This window comes from Hibiscus syriacus, unplaced genomic scaffold, assembly GCF_006381635.1.
Source record: "Hibiscus syriacus cultivar Baekdansim isolate YM2019G1 unplaced genomic scaffold, ASM638163v2 tig00116951_pilon, whole genome shotgun sequence".
Taxonomy (NCBI): Eukaryota; Viridiplantae; Streptophyta; class Magnoliopsida; order Malvales; family Malvaceae; genus Hibiscus; species Hibiscus syriacus.
In genome coordinates this window covers 444,812-462,591 of record NW_024063482.1, presented here as the reverse complement: position 1 = coordinate 462,591, position 17,780 = coordinate 444,812, and the positions used below count along the sequence as shown (strand labels likewise).

At 34.5% G+C, this 17,780-nt stretch overlaps 2 protein-coding genes across 3 annotated transcripts; one reads left to right on the top strand and one right to left on the bottom strand.

Annotated features, from left to right (window-relative positions):
• Window positions 1-5,552: 5,552 nt before the first annotated feature.
• On the top strand, window positions 5,553-7,346 carry LOC120188574 (probable arabinose 5-phosphate isomerase). Its single transcript, XM_039191964.1, has 3 exons — window positions 5,553-6,267; window positions 6,749-6,972; window positions 7,048-7,346. The coding sequence occupies exons 1-3, from the start codon at window positions 5,614-5,616 to the stop codon at window positions 7,202-7,204; spliced, it is 1,035 nt and encodes a 344-aa protein (XP_039047895.1). The 5' UTR covers window positions 5,553-5,613; the 3' UTR covers window positions 7,205-7,346.
• A 723-nt stretch (window positions 7,347-8,069) lies between these two features.
• Window positions 8,070-12,328, bottom strand: LOC120189039 (putative lysine-specific demethylase JMJ16). Of its 2 annotated transcripts, none has more exons than XM_039192377.1 (8): window positions 12,127-12,328; window positions 11,493-11,784; window positions 11,262-11,339; window positions 10,735-11,115; window positions 10,438-10,656; window positions 10,173-10,334; window positions 9,490-9,858; window positions 8,070-9,174 (listed from the first exon to the last, which is right to left on the bottom strand). In XM_039192377.1, exons 2-8 carry the CDS (start codon window positions 11,775-11,777, stop codon window positions 8,266-8,268), a joined length of 2,403 nt encoding a protein of 800 aa, XP_039048308.1. In that variant the 5' UTR covers window positions 11,778-11,784; window positions 12,127-12,328; the 3' UTR covers window positions 8,070-8,265. The 2 variants fall into 2 exon arrangements, with proteins under 2 accessions (XP_039048308.1, XP_039048309.1); XM_039192378.1 differs by having other exon boundaries at window positions 11,493-11,779.
• Window positions 12,329-17,780: the final 5,452 nt, after the last annotated feature.

Below are 17,780 nucleotides of genomic sequence, written 5' to 3'. Positions count from 1 at the left end.
TATTCATTGATGCATCGATGCATGGTATTGATGCATCGGTGCATGCCTTTGAAAAAATTGATTTAAGGCTTGATTTTGGTTCAAAATAATTTGTGAAAATTGTTTAAGTACAAATCATAATTTTACACAATTAGTAATGATTAAAATTGATCTTTAAAGACTTGGAGTAATAATTTGATATTCGATAAATTGAATCGAATATGAATTGTAAAATCATTTGTAAAATCTTAAAATTCATTTAACTTAATTTGTTATATCGAAATATCAAAACTGTTTTTAACATCTAACTTTTCCACTTTAGAATAGTAGATATCCTCTAACATTATCCAGTTGCACATTTAATTTTCTGAACACATTCCTTAACTTTCAATATAGGGCACAACCCTTATCAACTCGATCATATTCCTTCTTTTCAATCGAAATTTTCCTCAATGATATCTTACTCAACTTTTCAAACTCTTACTCTTACTCACACACAATATTATTCCTCTGTTTCAAAGTCAAACGTTATAACTTCCTTTATCTTATAAATTGTTCACCGATATATTCATTTTTAAACTTTTCTATTACTCTTTATAATCTCTAGAACATTCAAATCCTTATCTCATTCACTACATCACATTACATAATTAAAATATACATTGTATTCGAATCCACTTCATATTTGGTTATCATAACCTCACAATATCTTATAATTCCAATACATTTCCATCACCTAATTTTTGTTAGCCATTGCTAACTCTTTCCATCTATAATGCAAATCCCTAATCATATCCACACTCTTACTTATACACAATACTATTTACATTTCTAATATTCCTTTTTCACATATCACTTCTTCAATAAATCTTTCGTGCTATCATAAACTTCACTTCATTACTTTAATTCTTTCATTACTTGTTTCTTTTATGCTTTTACATCCATTTCATATCATTTATACTTTTCGTTCTTTATCCTTTTAACTTTTCTATCAATCCTTAGTTTTCATTAAACATACAAATCCTTTAACCTTAATACACTCACTATCACACTACCTTATTATTCGATTTATTTCTTTCAATCAAAACATAAACCTTTATCAAACTATCCATATATAAATATATTATTTCCAGTCAAAATAATTCATTCGCTATTTCTTTCACTTATCAAACCTTCATTCTCACTCGTCCATAATACAATTTTTTTGTTCGAATTCAACCATTCCATTTACCTTTGTCTTATAACTGATCACTAATATACATATTATTAAACCCCTCATTGATCTTTTAATATTCTCCAATTAACATCAATCTCTTCCACTTTATCTTGCCCATACTGTAAAGAAACTATTCTATTTCATGACGATAAAGTTCCTTTAATACTATAATTTCTAATCTGTCTGAACTGATTGGCTTTATTCTCTAGCGGAGAATACAACTAATTCATATATGGTTTAAAGTTGAAAATCAAAAAAAATTTCACTTTGTGTTGGCATGTATACTTTTAAAAACACTTTTGACTTCGTTTTTAGCCTAGAATCGGCTAAACCGTAGCTCTGATACCATTAAATGTAACAACCCAAACCGTATCCAACCCGAATACGAATCCGAGATGTCACATTGACTTTTAAAAACGATATTCTTACAAAATATCAAAACATTTGAACTCTTTTTTAAGAAAATATGATAATATATTATTGAATCATGTTTGTTATAACCAATTTAAGAAAATATACGTTTTATGAACAGTAAAATATGGTATGAACAGTGCCGTGAACAATGTCGAATGTTAAAATTTTTCCAGATTGCTTGAGGGGAATGATTCCCTTGCTACAGGGTACCGATTCCCTGCTACAGTACTACTACAATACTGTTACAGTACTACTACAGTACTTTCATAAAATATGTATAAATTCATAAAAATCTAAGTTTCCATCTGTATAAAATTACCATTTACATATATACGTTTAAAACATTTCAAAACTTGATCAGAGCGTATCCAATATACATCTTTTTAATTTATTACATGCCAACTAAATTCTTTCTAACAAAATACATGTAATTCGATCTACATTTCTGATTTGATTTTCGGTAAGGAGAACTGACATGTCTTGCTTAACTTTTATCATTATTCCTCTTCTCAGAACCTACGCTTGAAACAATCACACGCTAAGTCGTTGACTTAGTGAGCCAAATAAAACATATAATAAAACCATAAACATTTCATATAACAAAATGCATACTTGCATATATACCATCATTATCCACAACAACCTCATTATCATGATCTCTACCATTATCATTAACTCATTTATCATATGATCTTGTACTTATCTTTTTTCTGTGTACAATATAACATCATATAATTAATGTGAAACATTTCATATCACCAAAAGCATATACATAACATATATTGTAGTGATTATTATCTCTTTATTGTCTCATGTACACAAAGAATTCAGTGTAAACAATAATAGCACGATATCATATAATAATGCAAATACTTTTGATATCTTTTATAGGCCCATGTACATTATTGAGAACTCAAGGTATTCGAGTACATTGAGGTTGTGCACTATTGCTGTCACCACAGCTCGTATAAGTCTCACTGAGTGGCATATGAAATTTGTCCCGAAAGACCTATCCAGAGGTCATAAAGAACCTCAACAACTGTCCATAGGTCCCAAAGAACCTAGGTAAACTATCCATATGTTCCTTAGAACATAGGTAACCCTCGACTCTTGGCATGCCAACTATACCACTAGCTCTCATATCACATAACATGGGCATTATCATTTATACATTTCATATCACTTGTTCTTTCACATAGCTCTTTATCACATTTCATATGATCACATATTTCTTTCTCTTCTTTCACATACCATATGTATGTGTAAACATATATCTCATATCACATGTGCATATCATCATGTAGTTTATTTTCGTATAATTCATATCACTTATCATATGATTTCATATTCATATGTCACATAACTCGTATCACTTTGCATGGGTTCACATAATTTCCTATTACCTTATAAGTAAATACTACTTATTTTATCTCACCTTTTCATTTATTTACATAAGCCATTTAGTACTTGCAAGAACATATCCACTCATATAATCAAGCATACACACATTTCATATCATTCATTTCGTTTTCTATATCCTTATCACATAACTTATTTTATTTTTCATGTTCTTATGCAAGCACATATATATATCACACAACACATATAACAACATGTTAAACATATCACATCATGTTAAACATATCACATATACATATAATCATGTAACTCATGTCACATACAATAACATTTTAAGAGTTACTTCTTACCATAATAACTCCGTCATTGGCTCATCGCAAGCCAATGTTCATTATATAAGCACAAATTAAATTGCACTCACCTTAGCCTTGCTTTGATTCAATCCTAATCCTTTGATTATTCCGGAACTTGTTTAGGCTCAATATCTACATAAATATAACATTTCAAAACAATTATCAGAAGCCTAAACCTTAAACTTGATGTTAATAACTTAAGCCAGTTTAATGAACCAAAATTTTATTTTTTCATTACGGGGTATCGATAACCCCCCAGGGGGTATCTGTTCCCTTTGCATAATCTGGAATTTTCGTTCAAGCCCAAAAATCACTGTTCATTGCACGAAAATTCACTATTTCCACTTCAATTCTTCATGTTTCATTCACTTTTCTATTCTTAACTCAAATATACATACTTAAACTAATTTATATACATTTAAACCATCTTTATCTTCCATATCTCATTATGATTCTTAAAATTAAGAATCATACCAAATTTACAACATGTTCTAATTTCAATTCTATCACTTCATATCTCTTAATTAAGCTGATGACAAGTCGAATTTAACTTCAAATTTAACTTATCAACTCTATTTCAAGATTTCACTCAAAAACTCCAAATCTTTAATCTTCTCTATCTCCTTTATCCTTTGATTTTAAGATAACTTAAGCTTTCCTTAAGCTTAGTTATCATCGAATGATCAAAACTCAACATTTAATTCAACAAATAATCAACAAAATAGAAAACTCACCTTTGCCTTGGAGCCTTCACAGGAGGAGGAAGAAGAATAGATAAGAGTTAGTAGATAACTTCCCCCACTCCACGTGAATCATTCATATAAAAAGGGGAAAATATCTTTCTTGCCAAATGACCATTTTGCCCTTTAATTCCTTTGATAATTACTAAAAATTTTTAGGAAATATTCCCAAATAAATCATTGAACTATTCAACTATTCTACTTTGATTATCAAATTCTGAAATTTTACAATTTAGTCACTAACCAGTAATTTGGGATGTTATAAATTCTCTTTCCCATATTTGTAATGATAAAAAAGAAAAAACGAACACAATAGAAAAATAAAATCACAAGTGCCAAATTTAAATTTAAAATTAAAATCTAAATCTATTATCATTTTTAGTTTGCGTCTATATATCTTTATAGAGTGTTTTGATTCCTAATGTTTAATAGGGTATAAATGTTTCATAAGGTATAAACATCTCTAACATTTAATTATATAATCACTTTAATTCTTTTTTTTATTTTAATATTTTGGTTCCAACGTTTCATTTTAAGGAAAATAGAGCATTAATTGTTTATTCACGGGTGGATGGATGTGGTTCTTGAGAGGAGCAATTGCACACCCATTATTTTAGGAAAATTGTTAAATTTAGTTTAGTTTATTAATAGAAATGAAAAAAATAATTGGATTTACATACCCATTTTTTTTAGAATAGAGTATTAACATTTTGAATCACATTTTTTTAATTTCTAGATTTGTCACTGCGTTTATTAACCAACGATTTTTAAATATAGATGGATTTTTTGTCTAAAAATAAAATATTAAGGTTAAAATACTACAAAAAAATATGGATTGAAATAACTATTTAGTCAAATGGTATGACACTATCTAATATTAGAAGTGAGCATTCGATCGAGCCGAGTCAAACTTTTTTTGAACTATTTGAGTTGACGAGTCATATTTTATAATTCAAATTTTATGTTTTCTTTAGTCGGGTTTATAAAATTTGAGTCAATTCAAATGGAGTTGTTCGAGTTTTTGTTTAAATTTAATTGTAAATACTAAATATTTATAATGTCATGGTGCTATTTGATTTCAATTTAAGTTTTTTTTATAACTATATACAAATATATATATATATATATATATATATTCAAAATATATCATACAAAGTTGATACTCAAACTTGAAAACAAATAAACTAGTTACTAAAATTTTTAAACTATTCGAGTTATTATTCAAATTATATTTTATAATTTAAATTTTAAGAAAAAAATAATCAATTTGAATTTATAAATTACATTTCTAATTATTTCAAATTAATTGTTGTTAAATTAAATAAAATTAAAATAATTAAATAATTGTAGGTATTGCAGTGCCTACCGACACATTTAGAGAGGAGAATCCAAAACTAGAATATTCCATTCTTTACCCAACCAGGAAATAATGAACGGACGAATGAAGCAGAAAATAAAGGCCCCAATATAGCATACGCCACTCCACTTATCTCGCGCCTTCTCTTCTTCATTCCCAAAGCTAAGCATCTCATCGCACACAACAAATCCAAAAATGGGATCGCTTCCTCCGCCACTGAACCTCCATTCTCCGCCGCACAAAACTCCCCACCATGAAAGAATTTCCGAAACTGCTCTTTTTAGCCTCTTCAAAGCCCAACAAGATCACCTCAATTACTTCTTCCAGAACCTCGATCTGTCCCAAGCATTGTTTTTCACCGAAACCCTCCTTAATTCCCGCGGCACCATTTTCTTCTCCGGCGTCGGGAAGTCCGGATTTGTCGCCAATAAGATCTCCCAGACCTTGGTTTCCCTCGGCATCCGCTCCGCTTTCCTCTCCCCTCTCGACGCCCTCCACGGCGACATTGGTGCACTCTCCTCCGCCGACATCCTCGTCCTCTTCTCGAAATCCGGATCCACTGAGGAACTCTTACGTCTCATCCCATGTGCTAGAGCCAAGGGGGTTTATCTCATTTCGGTCACATCCGTTCCCAACAATGCCTTGGCGAACGCTTGCGATATGAACGTGCATCTTCCGTTGGAGAGGGAATTGTGTCCGTTTGATTTAGCGCCGGTTACTTCCACGGCGATCCAAATGGTTTTCGGAGACACAGTGGCTATCGCACTTATGGGAGCTAGGAATTTGACTAAGGAGCAATACGCGGCCAACCATCCTGCTGGCAGGATTGGGAAGAGCCTTATTTTTAAGGTTTGTTTGAATTGAATGTTCAAAATTTTTCACGATATTTAATTTCTTTTGGCTACGAAATTCTGGATCATTAGTGGGTTTTTATTGATCTTATAATTGAAAATTAAAGATGGTTCTTTATGTTTACCATTGAATAGTTGATATAAGAAACAGCAGATTGAAAATTTGTTTGATTTATTATTTATACTTCTATAGTAGTAAGTATGATGGATTTATGTGAACTTCTGTTTCTTGGTTCATGTCGTTCTCAATTTAATCCTGATTGATTTACATTTGAAGCTGAAATCTTTTCTGTTTTTAGTCCATTTTCTTTTCAGATTTTGCTTTCTGCTTCTGTACTTCGGTTTCTTCATTGTTTAATTTACATAATTGATTGTGTAGGAAGCTTGAAAATCCAGAAAAGAATCCAGCTTTTTTTTTTTTTAAAAAAAAAGAATTTGTTGGACTTTTAGACATGGATTGGTTTTTTTTTTGTATGCAGGTTAAAGATGTAATGAAGAAGCAAGATGAACTTCCAGTTTGCAAGGAAGGTGATTTGATAATGGATCAGCTGGTGGAGCTTACTAGTAAGGGATGCGGGTGCTTGCTGGTTATAGACGAGGAGCATCACTTGCTTGGCACATTTACAGATGGTGATTTGCGTCGTACTCTTAAGGCTAGTGGCGAAGCCATATTCAAGCTCACTGTCGGCGAAATGTGCAACAGGTAAACCTAATGCCAAATGTTCGAATCAGTAAACCATGTCGTTTTCAATTAAACTCACTTGAATCTTAATATCAGGGAACCAAGAACTATCGGTCCGGATGCAATGGCAGTGGAAGCCATGCAAAAGATGGAATCACCGCCTTCTCCCGTACAGTTTCTGCCTGTTGTCGATCATCAAAATACCTTGATTGGTATTGTCTCATTGCATGGATTAGTTTCAGCTGGTCTTTGAAATATGGAGCTTTCCATCCTTCCATAATTCTTTTTTTGTCTTTGTTAAAGTAGAAATTGAATTCAACCCGATGATGGCTTCCTATGTATCCTTGGGATTATTATGTATCAATTTATTAATTCAATATTATTTTGTTGAGGAATTTCTTGCTTGCTTACTGCAAAGCTTGCAGAAACCACAGTAACTGACAGCATCGTGATACTTCATTGTACATGTTCAGTTCAATTAGAAGACAATCTATTTGATATGAGGACAAAAGAAACAGCACATGCTATTCTAATTCTGTCTTATCTTTTCCCCGTTTGCAAGAATTGAATTTTTTTTAGCCGTATGTAGGAATTTATGTTAGGAATGAAATTATAAAATTTTAAGAAAATAAATTTATAAAATTTTACAATTTTAGGAGTGAAAATAGATTATTCATATAAAACTTTCAGGAGTAATCGCACTCACCCGCTACCATCTTGGCCCATTGCTGCCCTTTACGGACCCCTGCTCGACGGGTTTTCATGGAACTGAAGCTTGAAGCCTTGACCCAAGGGAGTATTCTGAATCCTGTTACACCATATATTTTATTTGTATTGGAAATAGATTAAAAACACGTTTTCAATCAAAGCAGCGACAGACTAGCAAACCTGGATTTGTATAGAGGGTGTTCCAGGTGAAGATTCATGATATACTGCCATATACATAAAAATAAAAAATGGTTTAATAATCAATTACACCTTAAAAAAGCAATTGATTACGACATATTTCCAAAATTTCCTACCATCTGAAGTTACATTATCTGAGCTTGTTCAAAAAAATAAAGTCAATAACCTGAACCTTTTCCCTCAAAGCTTTTATATTCTACTAAAGACATCACAAAAGTTTCTGTCCCTCAAACAATGTTTTCTGTCTCTTTTTTTCACTAACAGGTAAAAATTCCATAGAAGCAACACAAACAGCAGATAACGAAAGGTGATTGTCTCTATCTCAACCACAATTTGACTATGAACAAATGCGGCTACATACTTGAAAATCATTGACGCCTATGCTAGTTGTAGAGTCTACGTTCAGGTTTACTTCTTTTTTCGTCTCTTAGAAACTGGGCTCTTAGGTAGTTTTTCAGAAGAAGATTTTAGATGTTCCGCTGTTCCATGCTTATCTTTTAGAATCTCAGATAATCTGGCTTCTCTTTTAGAAGGCATCCTTAGTGTAGATGATGTGATTTCACTTTCACGAGGTCTCCTCTGGGAAGATAATGTGATTTCTCTTGCACGCTGACTAGGAGAAGGCCTTGAATTTAGCGTAGATAAGAGGCATCCTTCTCCTCCATCAATAAGGTCAAGGTCTATTGTGTCATCAGATTCTGAGGAACTCGACACGCTGTTACTTGATGACGACAAAGCTTCGGGCACCACTACTCTGAGTAACAAAGAAGTATCATCTTGAGCGATACTTGGAAGTGGAGTTGATACTGCCTTCTCTTTTGATTTTTGTCCATTTGGGCATTGTGATTGCTGTATACGGGCCTTTATTTCTGCCTTTATAGAAGCAGCAGCAGTCCAACCATTGCCATACGACGTTCCTGCATCTTGGAGCTTCTGCTCTTTTTGTCCTTTATCTTCTGTGAAAGAGTTTTCCTTGGGTGTGTAGTTGTGAAGACCCAAATTAAGGTCCTCTCTGGCCCATGTATACACTGCACTGAATTTCCCTTCTACTGCTTCAACAAGAACATTTAATTCACTCATTTCATACTGGTAGAGAAAAATCTTTTCTGTCCATGTGCAAGAACAAAGCTGCTTTGCATGATTTAAACATGAGTATCTATCAGCAGAACATGGACAGTGCACTGCTGAGAGGAACAAATCAAAGTAGCAAAGGCTACATTCCTTTTTTCCAGTAGAACTAAAGTTTTTCTCCTTCCTCTTTGTCTGAAAGGAGCCACAGAGGTATTCCCTTCTCATACCTTCCTGCTCGACACGTGACTGCTTGTACCATGCAAGACATAAAGGCCAAAACATAAAGCAGGAGGATAAACATCAATTAACAATAAGCCTTATTTCTCCATTAAAGTATAAAATGACAATAAAATCTAGACATTCCAAATTTGACCATACAAGTGCACACAAAATGTGTAGAACCTGACCCCCCGATATCTTCAGATGAAGAGTTCTCTTCTTCCTCTTTCCTTGGGGGATATTGGGCTAATGGACTAAAGCATGAATAATAAATGTTACGAAATCAAGGAAGCTCAAGACATAGATTAAAATCTAGACTACAGAAGATAATCAGAAGCGTACCTTAAGTGTTTCAGCTAAGATCCCATTCTTTCCACAATAACCTTTCCACCTTAAATTGTCAATGGTATTCTTTTTTAATAGAGAGAGTTCCCATTGTGCCTTCACTGCTTCTCTTGCTGCTCCAATCAACAATTTATCAAAGGAAATTGACGTCTTCCTTCCCTGGGATTGATAGAGTGCTACAGCATTCTGCCCATGAGGTAACCAATCAAGAGGAGCAAAATTTACCGTCTCGGCAATATTAAACCCACAATCAAATGTTGAATGATAGGCTCCTGAGAAAACCAGAACAAACTCTCTAGGATATTGAATACAACGGTAGACAGGTACACCCTCAGACTTCAGAACGAAGGGAGAAAGTCTTGTTATCTGCATAAATACTTTTAGCATTAGGGCATAAACGAACTCCCACAAAATGTTTCATCCTTAGCTCCCTTGAAGTCAGAAATATTAAAGGGCACATTCAGTATTACAGCATTCTAGATTAAAAGGTATGCTAAAACTTAATTTTCTGTTAAAATACTTATCTCCATAGTTGGAATACATAGGGATGTGATACATTGTGATACAGAAAAGGAAAAATGACTTGGAAAATAACAGCATGAATCGCTGCATGCTTATTTTGTGCAAACCATGGAAAAACCTCTTAAAGAACAAACCAAGTTAATACCTTTATTACTCACCGCTCCTTCACACTGCTTCAGCTGTTTGCTTAGAAAATCTGGATAGTACTTCTTCATAAGAGTCTCAAACTTGAAGGCATATCTCCCAGGGACAGAATACCAAATTTTTGGAGAACCCATATGCATGTAACATATTGAGTTTAAATGGTGTTCTTCAACCTTCTGCTTGAAAATGCTTAAAGTTAAAACAAACATGAAAAGCTATTGTGATTGTTATTTGCAGCAAACAGATAAAAGTATATAGATAAACAAAAGTAATCCTTACCCAAGAAAGTGATGAAAAGTACATTCCTACACGTAGCCGAGGTGCTAACACACCAGAAGTCTTATCACTTTCAAAAGAAAGAAGAGAACCAGGAAGTGTAGGTACATTATTTAAGTTCCAGCCTGACTGAATGTAGATAGGGTTACATGATTCTCTAGGCTTTGATACTAGCGGAAATCCACTGCCAAAAGTTGTTGTATCCAAATCACCATATAGCACCTACAAAACATGTTATTAGGAGCACAAGCAAATACAGAGTGAAGAAAACAATGGGAAAATAACATGATTCTTCCATACCTCTAACCTTCCAGTGGGATTTTCAACAATCTTTCTATATTCACACTCAATGCTCTCCACTGATGGATCCCCCTGTTTGCAATTACCACGGTGACCTACATCCGTATGTTTGGATGTGAAATAGTACTGTATGAAATCATCTGCATGTTTTTTAAATCTTTTAAGAGTGAATTCTGGACCAGGTTCTTCCTCCTTTTCAGAATGATCTCGAAACCTGTCAAACTGTTGAATCTGGGTAACAAACTTAGAACTTTCCCAAATGCTCTTTTCCTTAATTAGGCATGGTGGTTGCCATGAAGGAGGAGGAATAATACGACAAAGTCCATATGGCTCGACTTTAAGACGTATGCTCTCAATGTACTTTATCGTGTCAGTGAATTCCTGGAAATAAGATTCAAGTCCTTTAAATATTTAAAACTTTTACCAACCGAAGGAGTTGACATTAACGAAGTTGTAACAAACAAGTTGAAGCAGAAACAGTGAAACACAAAAAATATTGCAACTTCTTTCAATGTGGTAGAAAAAACCTCTTCAGATGGTCGAAAAACAGGCACCTCTTCAAGGACATCTTCTTTAGCACCTCCAGGACACTGCCTTCTTGTTGCCTGTTTCATTAATAAATGGTCATGAGGAGCCAAATCATGAGGGTAACAAGCAAGTATAACAAACCATATAGATACTAAAATCTTAGTCTGGTGTAGAAAGGGAAAAACTATTGCTACGAGAGAAAAAGAAATGGGAAGAGACATAAATGTGACCTTATAAGGTTGTACAGACAGATATTCATTTGCAATGTGATCAATCGTTTCATTAAGTATCCATGGTCTATTCTGAACAGATTTCTTCAACTTTTTGGCATCAATGGCCTCTGCCTGCACCTTATCTCGTGTGGACGAATCCTTTGAGGCTTCGACGTTCTCGTTTTCATCACAATGATCAACCTTCTTCAAGAAGAAGGCTGAAAGGCTCGCAAAACCTGGTGGAGCTGAAATTCTTGCTGAGTTATCATTTCCAATAGGAGTTTGGCGGTGCTCTGTCCCCATCTCTAAACTAGAAAACAGAGAGAGAAAAAAAACAATTACATTTTAACTGATTAAAACATCCATATAACAACTACTACTTGTTAACAACAATAAACAGCTTGATTAAAAGACCTTGAAAGCCAATTCAATTGAAAAAGAAAAGGAACCCATAAATGAAATCCAAACAACATCCTGGAGTTTCATAGAAACTTCACTACAATCTACGCATAAAGAGACAACTTCTACTCAATTAATGTTGTAAGAGAATTCACATTAAACATAGTCCAAGGGTTTCGTGCATCTAAAAAATACAACAAAACAAATAAAACCCATAATAAAGGAAAGAAAAAGAAAAGGTTTCAGCACTTACCCTAAGTGGGGGGAAAAGCCAGCGGGAGTAATCCCAATTTCAACTGCAATTTGAACAGACGGATTGAAGAAACTTGGAAGAAGTAAGTCAAAGCACAAGAGAAAAATCGGAGTGGGAAAGGGGGAAAGGCCGGATTTGATTTCGTAGGTTTATTCCTACTGTGTTTAGAATGAGACTGGAACTGCAATCGACAGATGCTGAAATTCAGCCATACCCACGTACGTTCTTTTTTAATTTATTTTCCTTACTTCTATCTTTATAATTCCTGTTTCTACAATTTAAAATCTTAAAATTAAGATAATAATTTAGGTTTTTTCTTAATGTGATGATTTTCTTCGGCACATTAAATGTGATTATTATTTTAAAATGAATATATACACGTAGGAAACATAATTAACTCGTTATTTTCTTTTAGTCGGTCAAAGAATTAAATCAAATTAAATGCAAATTCATTCCTGTGTTTTGATCAATAATATCAGAATTTTCTGAACGGGTTCATATCGAGTTATTTTGAAATCAAACTATATTTAATTTAGATTTTATTTGGATATATATTTTTTAAAATCGTTAATTTTATTTAAAATATAAAATATCTTAAATTACAATAAATATTTAGGATCATAATCATAAAATAAACATATAATTAAGACAATTTTCTATAATCATTGAAACAAAACTAACAACTTAAGATCATATAACTATCATGGTAAAGACTAATATGTGATCAGTTATATTAGATTAATCAGTTAGTTTGTTGAGGAGTTTGTTAGACGATTAGACTTTTACTCTTGTATTGGACTATATAAACTGATGTATGATATAGTTTTGGGCTATGGCTCTTTAACGAGAATAAATCATCTTTTACAATTTTTTTTTGTTTTGCTTTACTGTTCAGTTTCTTCTTCTTCTTTCGTTTCTACTCCATTCATCATCATTCATAGCTTTGATCACTGGAGTTATGAAATTCAATATGGTATCAGAGCCATGTTTATGCTCATTATTAACGTTTTTTGAGATTTTTTCTATCAGATCTATAGTTTTCAATTCAGACACATCGCGTTTATATGCCCTAATTTGTTTTATTCGATTACGGTGTATTTGTTTATTGCTTGTTTTGTGCATCATCTCATTGGATCTTCCTTCAATTTGTTGGTTTCTCAATGCATTGGTGAGGTTTATCCTTGTTTTGATGCTTAATATGTGTTCGAGCTTTGTGAGTTTTGCTTTGTTTCTCTGTTATTTAATGTATGGTTGTTGAGGAGGTTTGTTACGTTTTGTTAATTTGTGCGAGTTGACTGCTTGCTTCGCTTCTTTTGGTGTGTTGCATGTTGTTTTCTTATGATTGAGCTTGTGTGCCTGATCTTTGGCTCAGTATGACTATTACTATGGATGAACCTCATTCTTTGCCTGTCAATACTCAATCTGCTAGTAACAACATTTCTAGTATTCTGCATATGTCTGCTAGCAGATTATTTTTGACAAAAAAGATTAACGTAGTTCTTGATGACAACAATTACTTGATTTGGCATCAGCAAGTTTACTTGACCATAAAAATTAATAAGTTGTTACGATTTATAGACACCAAGGGTTCTGCTCCACCTCAAAATGTTATTCATGATGATGTTGTTAGCATAAATCCTGATTTTGAGTGGTTTGAAGAACAGGATAGGGCTATTGTTACATGGCTTTTGTCAACAATTAGTGAGAGTGTTTTACCTCATTTGATTGGGCTTAATATTGCTTTTGATATATGGAATACATTGCATAGATTATACAATGGTAAAACCATGTCTAGACTAATGTCATATAAGAGGTTTTTACATTCTCAAAGGAAATGAGACTTAAGTATGAGAGATTTTTAATGAAGATAAAAAGTATTTGTGACAATCTTGCGAATTATAGTGAAGTGATTTTTGATCATGAACATATAAATGCCATCCTTAATGGTCTTCCTCCCGAGTATGAATATGTGATAATTGTGATTGCTTCTAGTATTAATTCTTCTGATATTTCTGTCGTTAGTACTATCTTGTTAGATGCTGATGCTTGACAAGTTAATATGATAGATACGGTTCTTGGTTCTACTCATGTTGCTACACAATAGTCCTCAGCTTCTATCACTCCTGGTAATGGTTACTCAGATCCTGGAAGTAATAAGAGTGCTCGCAGTGATAGTACTGGGTTCACTTGTAGTAATAGTATTGGGTTCACTTATAGTAATAGAGGTAGAGGCAGTGGTCGAAATGGCTCCAGGCCACAGTGCTAGCTGTGTGGTCGTCTTGGTCATCTTGTAGATATGTGTTACTATAGGTTTGATATGAATTACAAGAACGAGTCTGCCTGAGCCACACAAAGTAATAAAGGTTACTCTATGGATCAGGCTAATGTTTGCACTCATAATGTGCATAGTGGTTTCTCTACTGGTCCTTTTAATTTTGTTTGCTGTGCTACTATTCCTCATTTAAATACCTTTCATATGTTTGCTCAAGTTACTCCATAGATTCATGTTCACCATTCTCATCCAGTAACTTTTTCTAGTTCTCATAACACTACTGGTTCTTCAATTTGTAGGTGGTGCTTCTGCTAATCTTGTTGTTTCTGCTGCACCAGTTCAAGCTCTCACTGCAACTCAAGTTCATCCAGCGACTCCCGAGGTTGTTGATGATAATGCTTGGTACCCTAATCCAGGGGTTACACCTCACCTCACCAATGGTTTTAGTAATTTGCAGGCTGGTTCTGCATGTATTGGTTCAGGTAAGGTTCAAGTTCGTAATGGTAGTCTTATTCCAATTAAATATTGTTGAAAATTCAATATTAGCCTAAATAAGTTCATACCTAAATTAATTTGATGTCATTGCTTACATCAATTTAGTTTTGATGTCATTGCTTACATCAATTTAGTTTGGTGAAAATTAAGTATTTTTCTCATGTTTTAATTTTAATGGTTTAGATTATTTAGTGCTTATTTTAAAGAGTGGTTTAGATTGTTTCTTGTAACCTATAAATACCCTACTTGTATTTGAGTTTTATCACCCAACAATCAAAGCTTAATTATAAGCATTTGAAAGCTTTCTTAAGAGTTCTTCCCTTTTGCAATTTTGTGAGATTATTCTAAAGAGTTTTTTCTTCTTCTCGACCAATTAGAGTTTTTACTCTATTTTGATTCAACAATTGGTATCCGATCCACGTTTTTAAGGTCTTTTAAAATTCTGAGTATGCTCTGTGGCTGCAGTTTTTAACTGATCTTCCACATCAGAAAATATTTCTTGAGTTATTGTCGGGGTTATTACAAACCTTGTGGAGCTTCTTTGTGTTTAGAGTAATTTAGTACTCTGCACGTTTGTTACTCAAGCTTGTTCGGTGTAGTCAAAGCCTTGCCGTTAAGATGGGTGATCTTCAAGTAGTTGGAGGGATCAAGAAGCTCAACAACAAAAACTACAACACGTGGGCAACATGTATGGAATCATACTTACAAGGTCAAGACCTTTGGGAGGTTGTCGGTGGTGGTGAAGTTACACAACCGGCGACAGAAGATGCCAATGGAATATTACGAAAGTGGAAAATTAAAGCAGACAAAGCAATGTTTGCTTTAAAGACCACAATTGAAGAAGAAATGTTAGAGCACATTCGGGATGCTAAAACACCAAAGAAAACATGGGACACTTTTGTTACACTCTTTTCGAAGAGGAACGATACAAAATTGCAACTTCTCAAGAATGAACTTCTATCAATGGCGCAACGCGACATTGCGGTTGCCCAATACTTTCACAAGGTGAAGTCGATATGTCGCAAAATTTCAGAATTAGATCCGACAGCTACTATTGGGGAAGCCAGGATAAAAAGAATAATTGTCCATGGTTTGAGACCCGAATATCGAGGGTTTGTTACCACTGTACAGGGATGGCCGACACAACCATCGCTTGTTGAGTTCAAAAATTTGCTTGCAGGTCAAGAAGCCATGGCCAAGCAAATGGGATGAGTCTCGCTGAAGGGTGAAGAGAAAGTGCTCTACACCTGCAAAAATAGAGGCACTTTTCAGCGGTATACTGGCAGTGGATCTAAAAAGGATGGTGACTAGGTGAAAAATTACCAAGGAAAGGGAGGCCCTCATTCAGGGGGAGCATCCAAGAATCGCGGTAATAGTAGAAAGTTCGATGGCAAGTGTTATAACTGCGGGAAGATGGGTCACATGGCAAAAGACTGTTGGACCAAGAAAAAGCATGTTGAAAGTAATACTGCTACTTCTTGTTCGAAGGTGAATAGTGAAGATGGTTGGGATGCTGAAGCGTTATTTGCTACGGCGGAAGAAGAATTAGCTCTCACGGTAACAATACCAGAACGGATTGACTACAATAATGATTGGATCGTAGATTCTGGCTGCTCAAATCATATGACGGGTGACAAACAAAAGTTGCAAAACCTGTCTGAGTATAATGGAGGTCGTGTGGTGGTGACAGCTGACAACTCAAGGTTACCGATAACTCACATCGGTAAGACAATAGTTACGCCTCGATATAATACTAACCAGGTGCAACTCCAAGATGTTTACCATATCCCAGGAATGAAGAAAAATTTGTTATATGTGGCTCAACTAACATCATCAGGCCATTATGTCTTATTTGGTCCCCAAGACGTGAAGGTTTATCGTGACGTCAAAGTCTCAGAAACACCAACAATGGAGGGACGACGTTTGGAATCAATTTACGTGATGTCAGCAGAGTCTGCATATGTAGACAGGACAAGGAAAAATGAGACATCAGATCTATGGCACATGCGGTTAGGTCACGCTAGCTATTCCAAACTAAGTGTGATGGTGAAAAAGTCGATGCTTAAGGGGCTTCCTCAACTAGACGTGAGAACAGACACGGTCTGTGCGGGATGCCAGTATGGTAAAGCACACCAATTACCATATGACGAGTCGAAGTTTAAAGCAAAAGAACCGTTGGAGTTGGTTCACTCTGATGTGTTCAGACCGGTTAAGCAACAATCAATTAGCGGTATGCGGTACATGGTAACATTCACTTATGACTTCTCCAGGTATGTGTGGGTTTTCTTTATGAAAGAAAAATCTGATACTTTCTTAAAGTTTAAAGAGTTCAGAGACTCCGCTGAAGGAGAAGTGGGAAAGAATATATGTTGCTTGCGCAAAGACAACGGAGGAGAATATAGATCAAACGAGTTCTCTCAATACCTAAGGGAATGCCGAATACGTCATCAGTACACTTGTGCCAACACGCCACAACAGAATGGTGTAGCGGAAAGAAAAAACAGGCATCTTGCAGAAATTTGTCGAAGTATGCTAAATGCAAAGAATGTACCTAGAAGGTTTTGGGCTGAAGCAATAATGATTGTAGCCTTTGTGATCAACAGACTTCCTCAACCAAGGTTAGGATTTGTTTCACCCTTTGAGAAACTATGAAACATAAAACCTACAGTTAGCTACTTTCGAGTATTTGGCCGTGTATGTTATGTGCTTGTTCCTGATCATTTACGGAGCAAATTTGACAAGAAAGCTGTTAGATGTATCTTTGTGGGATATGACAGCCAGAGAAAGGGGTGGAAATGTTGTGATCCAATTAGTGGAAGATGCTACACGTCACGAAATGTGGTATTTGATGAAGCAACTTCTTGGTGGTCCTCAGAGAAGGAGGTGT

Coding starts and splice junctions, on each gene's coding strand:
- LOC120188574 (XM_039191964.1), top strand. CDS start 5,614: ATGGGATCGCTTCCTCCGCCACTGAACCTCCATTCTCCGCCGCACAAA. Junction 6,268..6,748: donor GGAAGAGCCTTATTTTTAAG/GTTTGTTTGAAT, acceptor TTTTGTATGCAG/GTTAAAGATGTAATGAAGAA. Junction 6,973..7,047: donor GTCGGCGAAATGTGCAACAG/GTAAACCTAATG, acceptor TCTTAATATCAG/GGAACCAAGAACTATCGGTC.
- LOC120189039 (XM_039192377.1), bottom strand. CDS start 11,777: ATGGGGACAGAGCACCGCCAAACTCCTATTGGAAATGATAACTCAGCA. Junction 11,116..11,261: donor TTTTTCGACCATCTGAAGAG/GTTTTTTCTACC, acceptor TCTTATTTCCAG/GAATTCACTGACACGATAAA. Junction 10,657..10,734: donor ATCCCACTGGAAGGTTAGAG/GTATGGAAGAAT, acceptor CATGTTTTGTAG/GTGCTATATGGTGATTTGGA.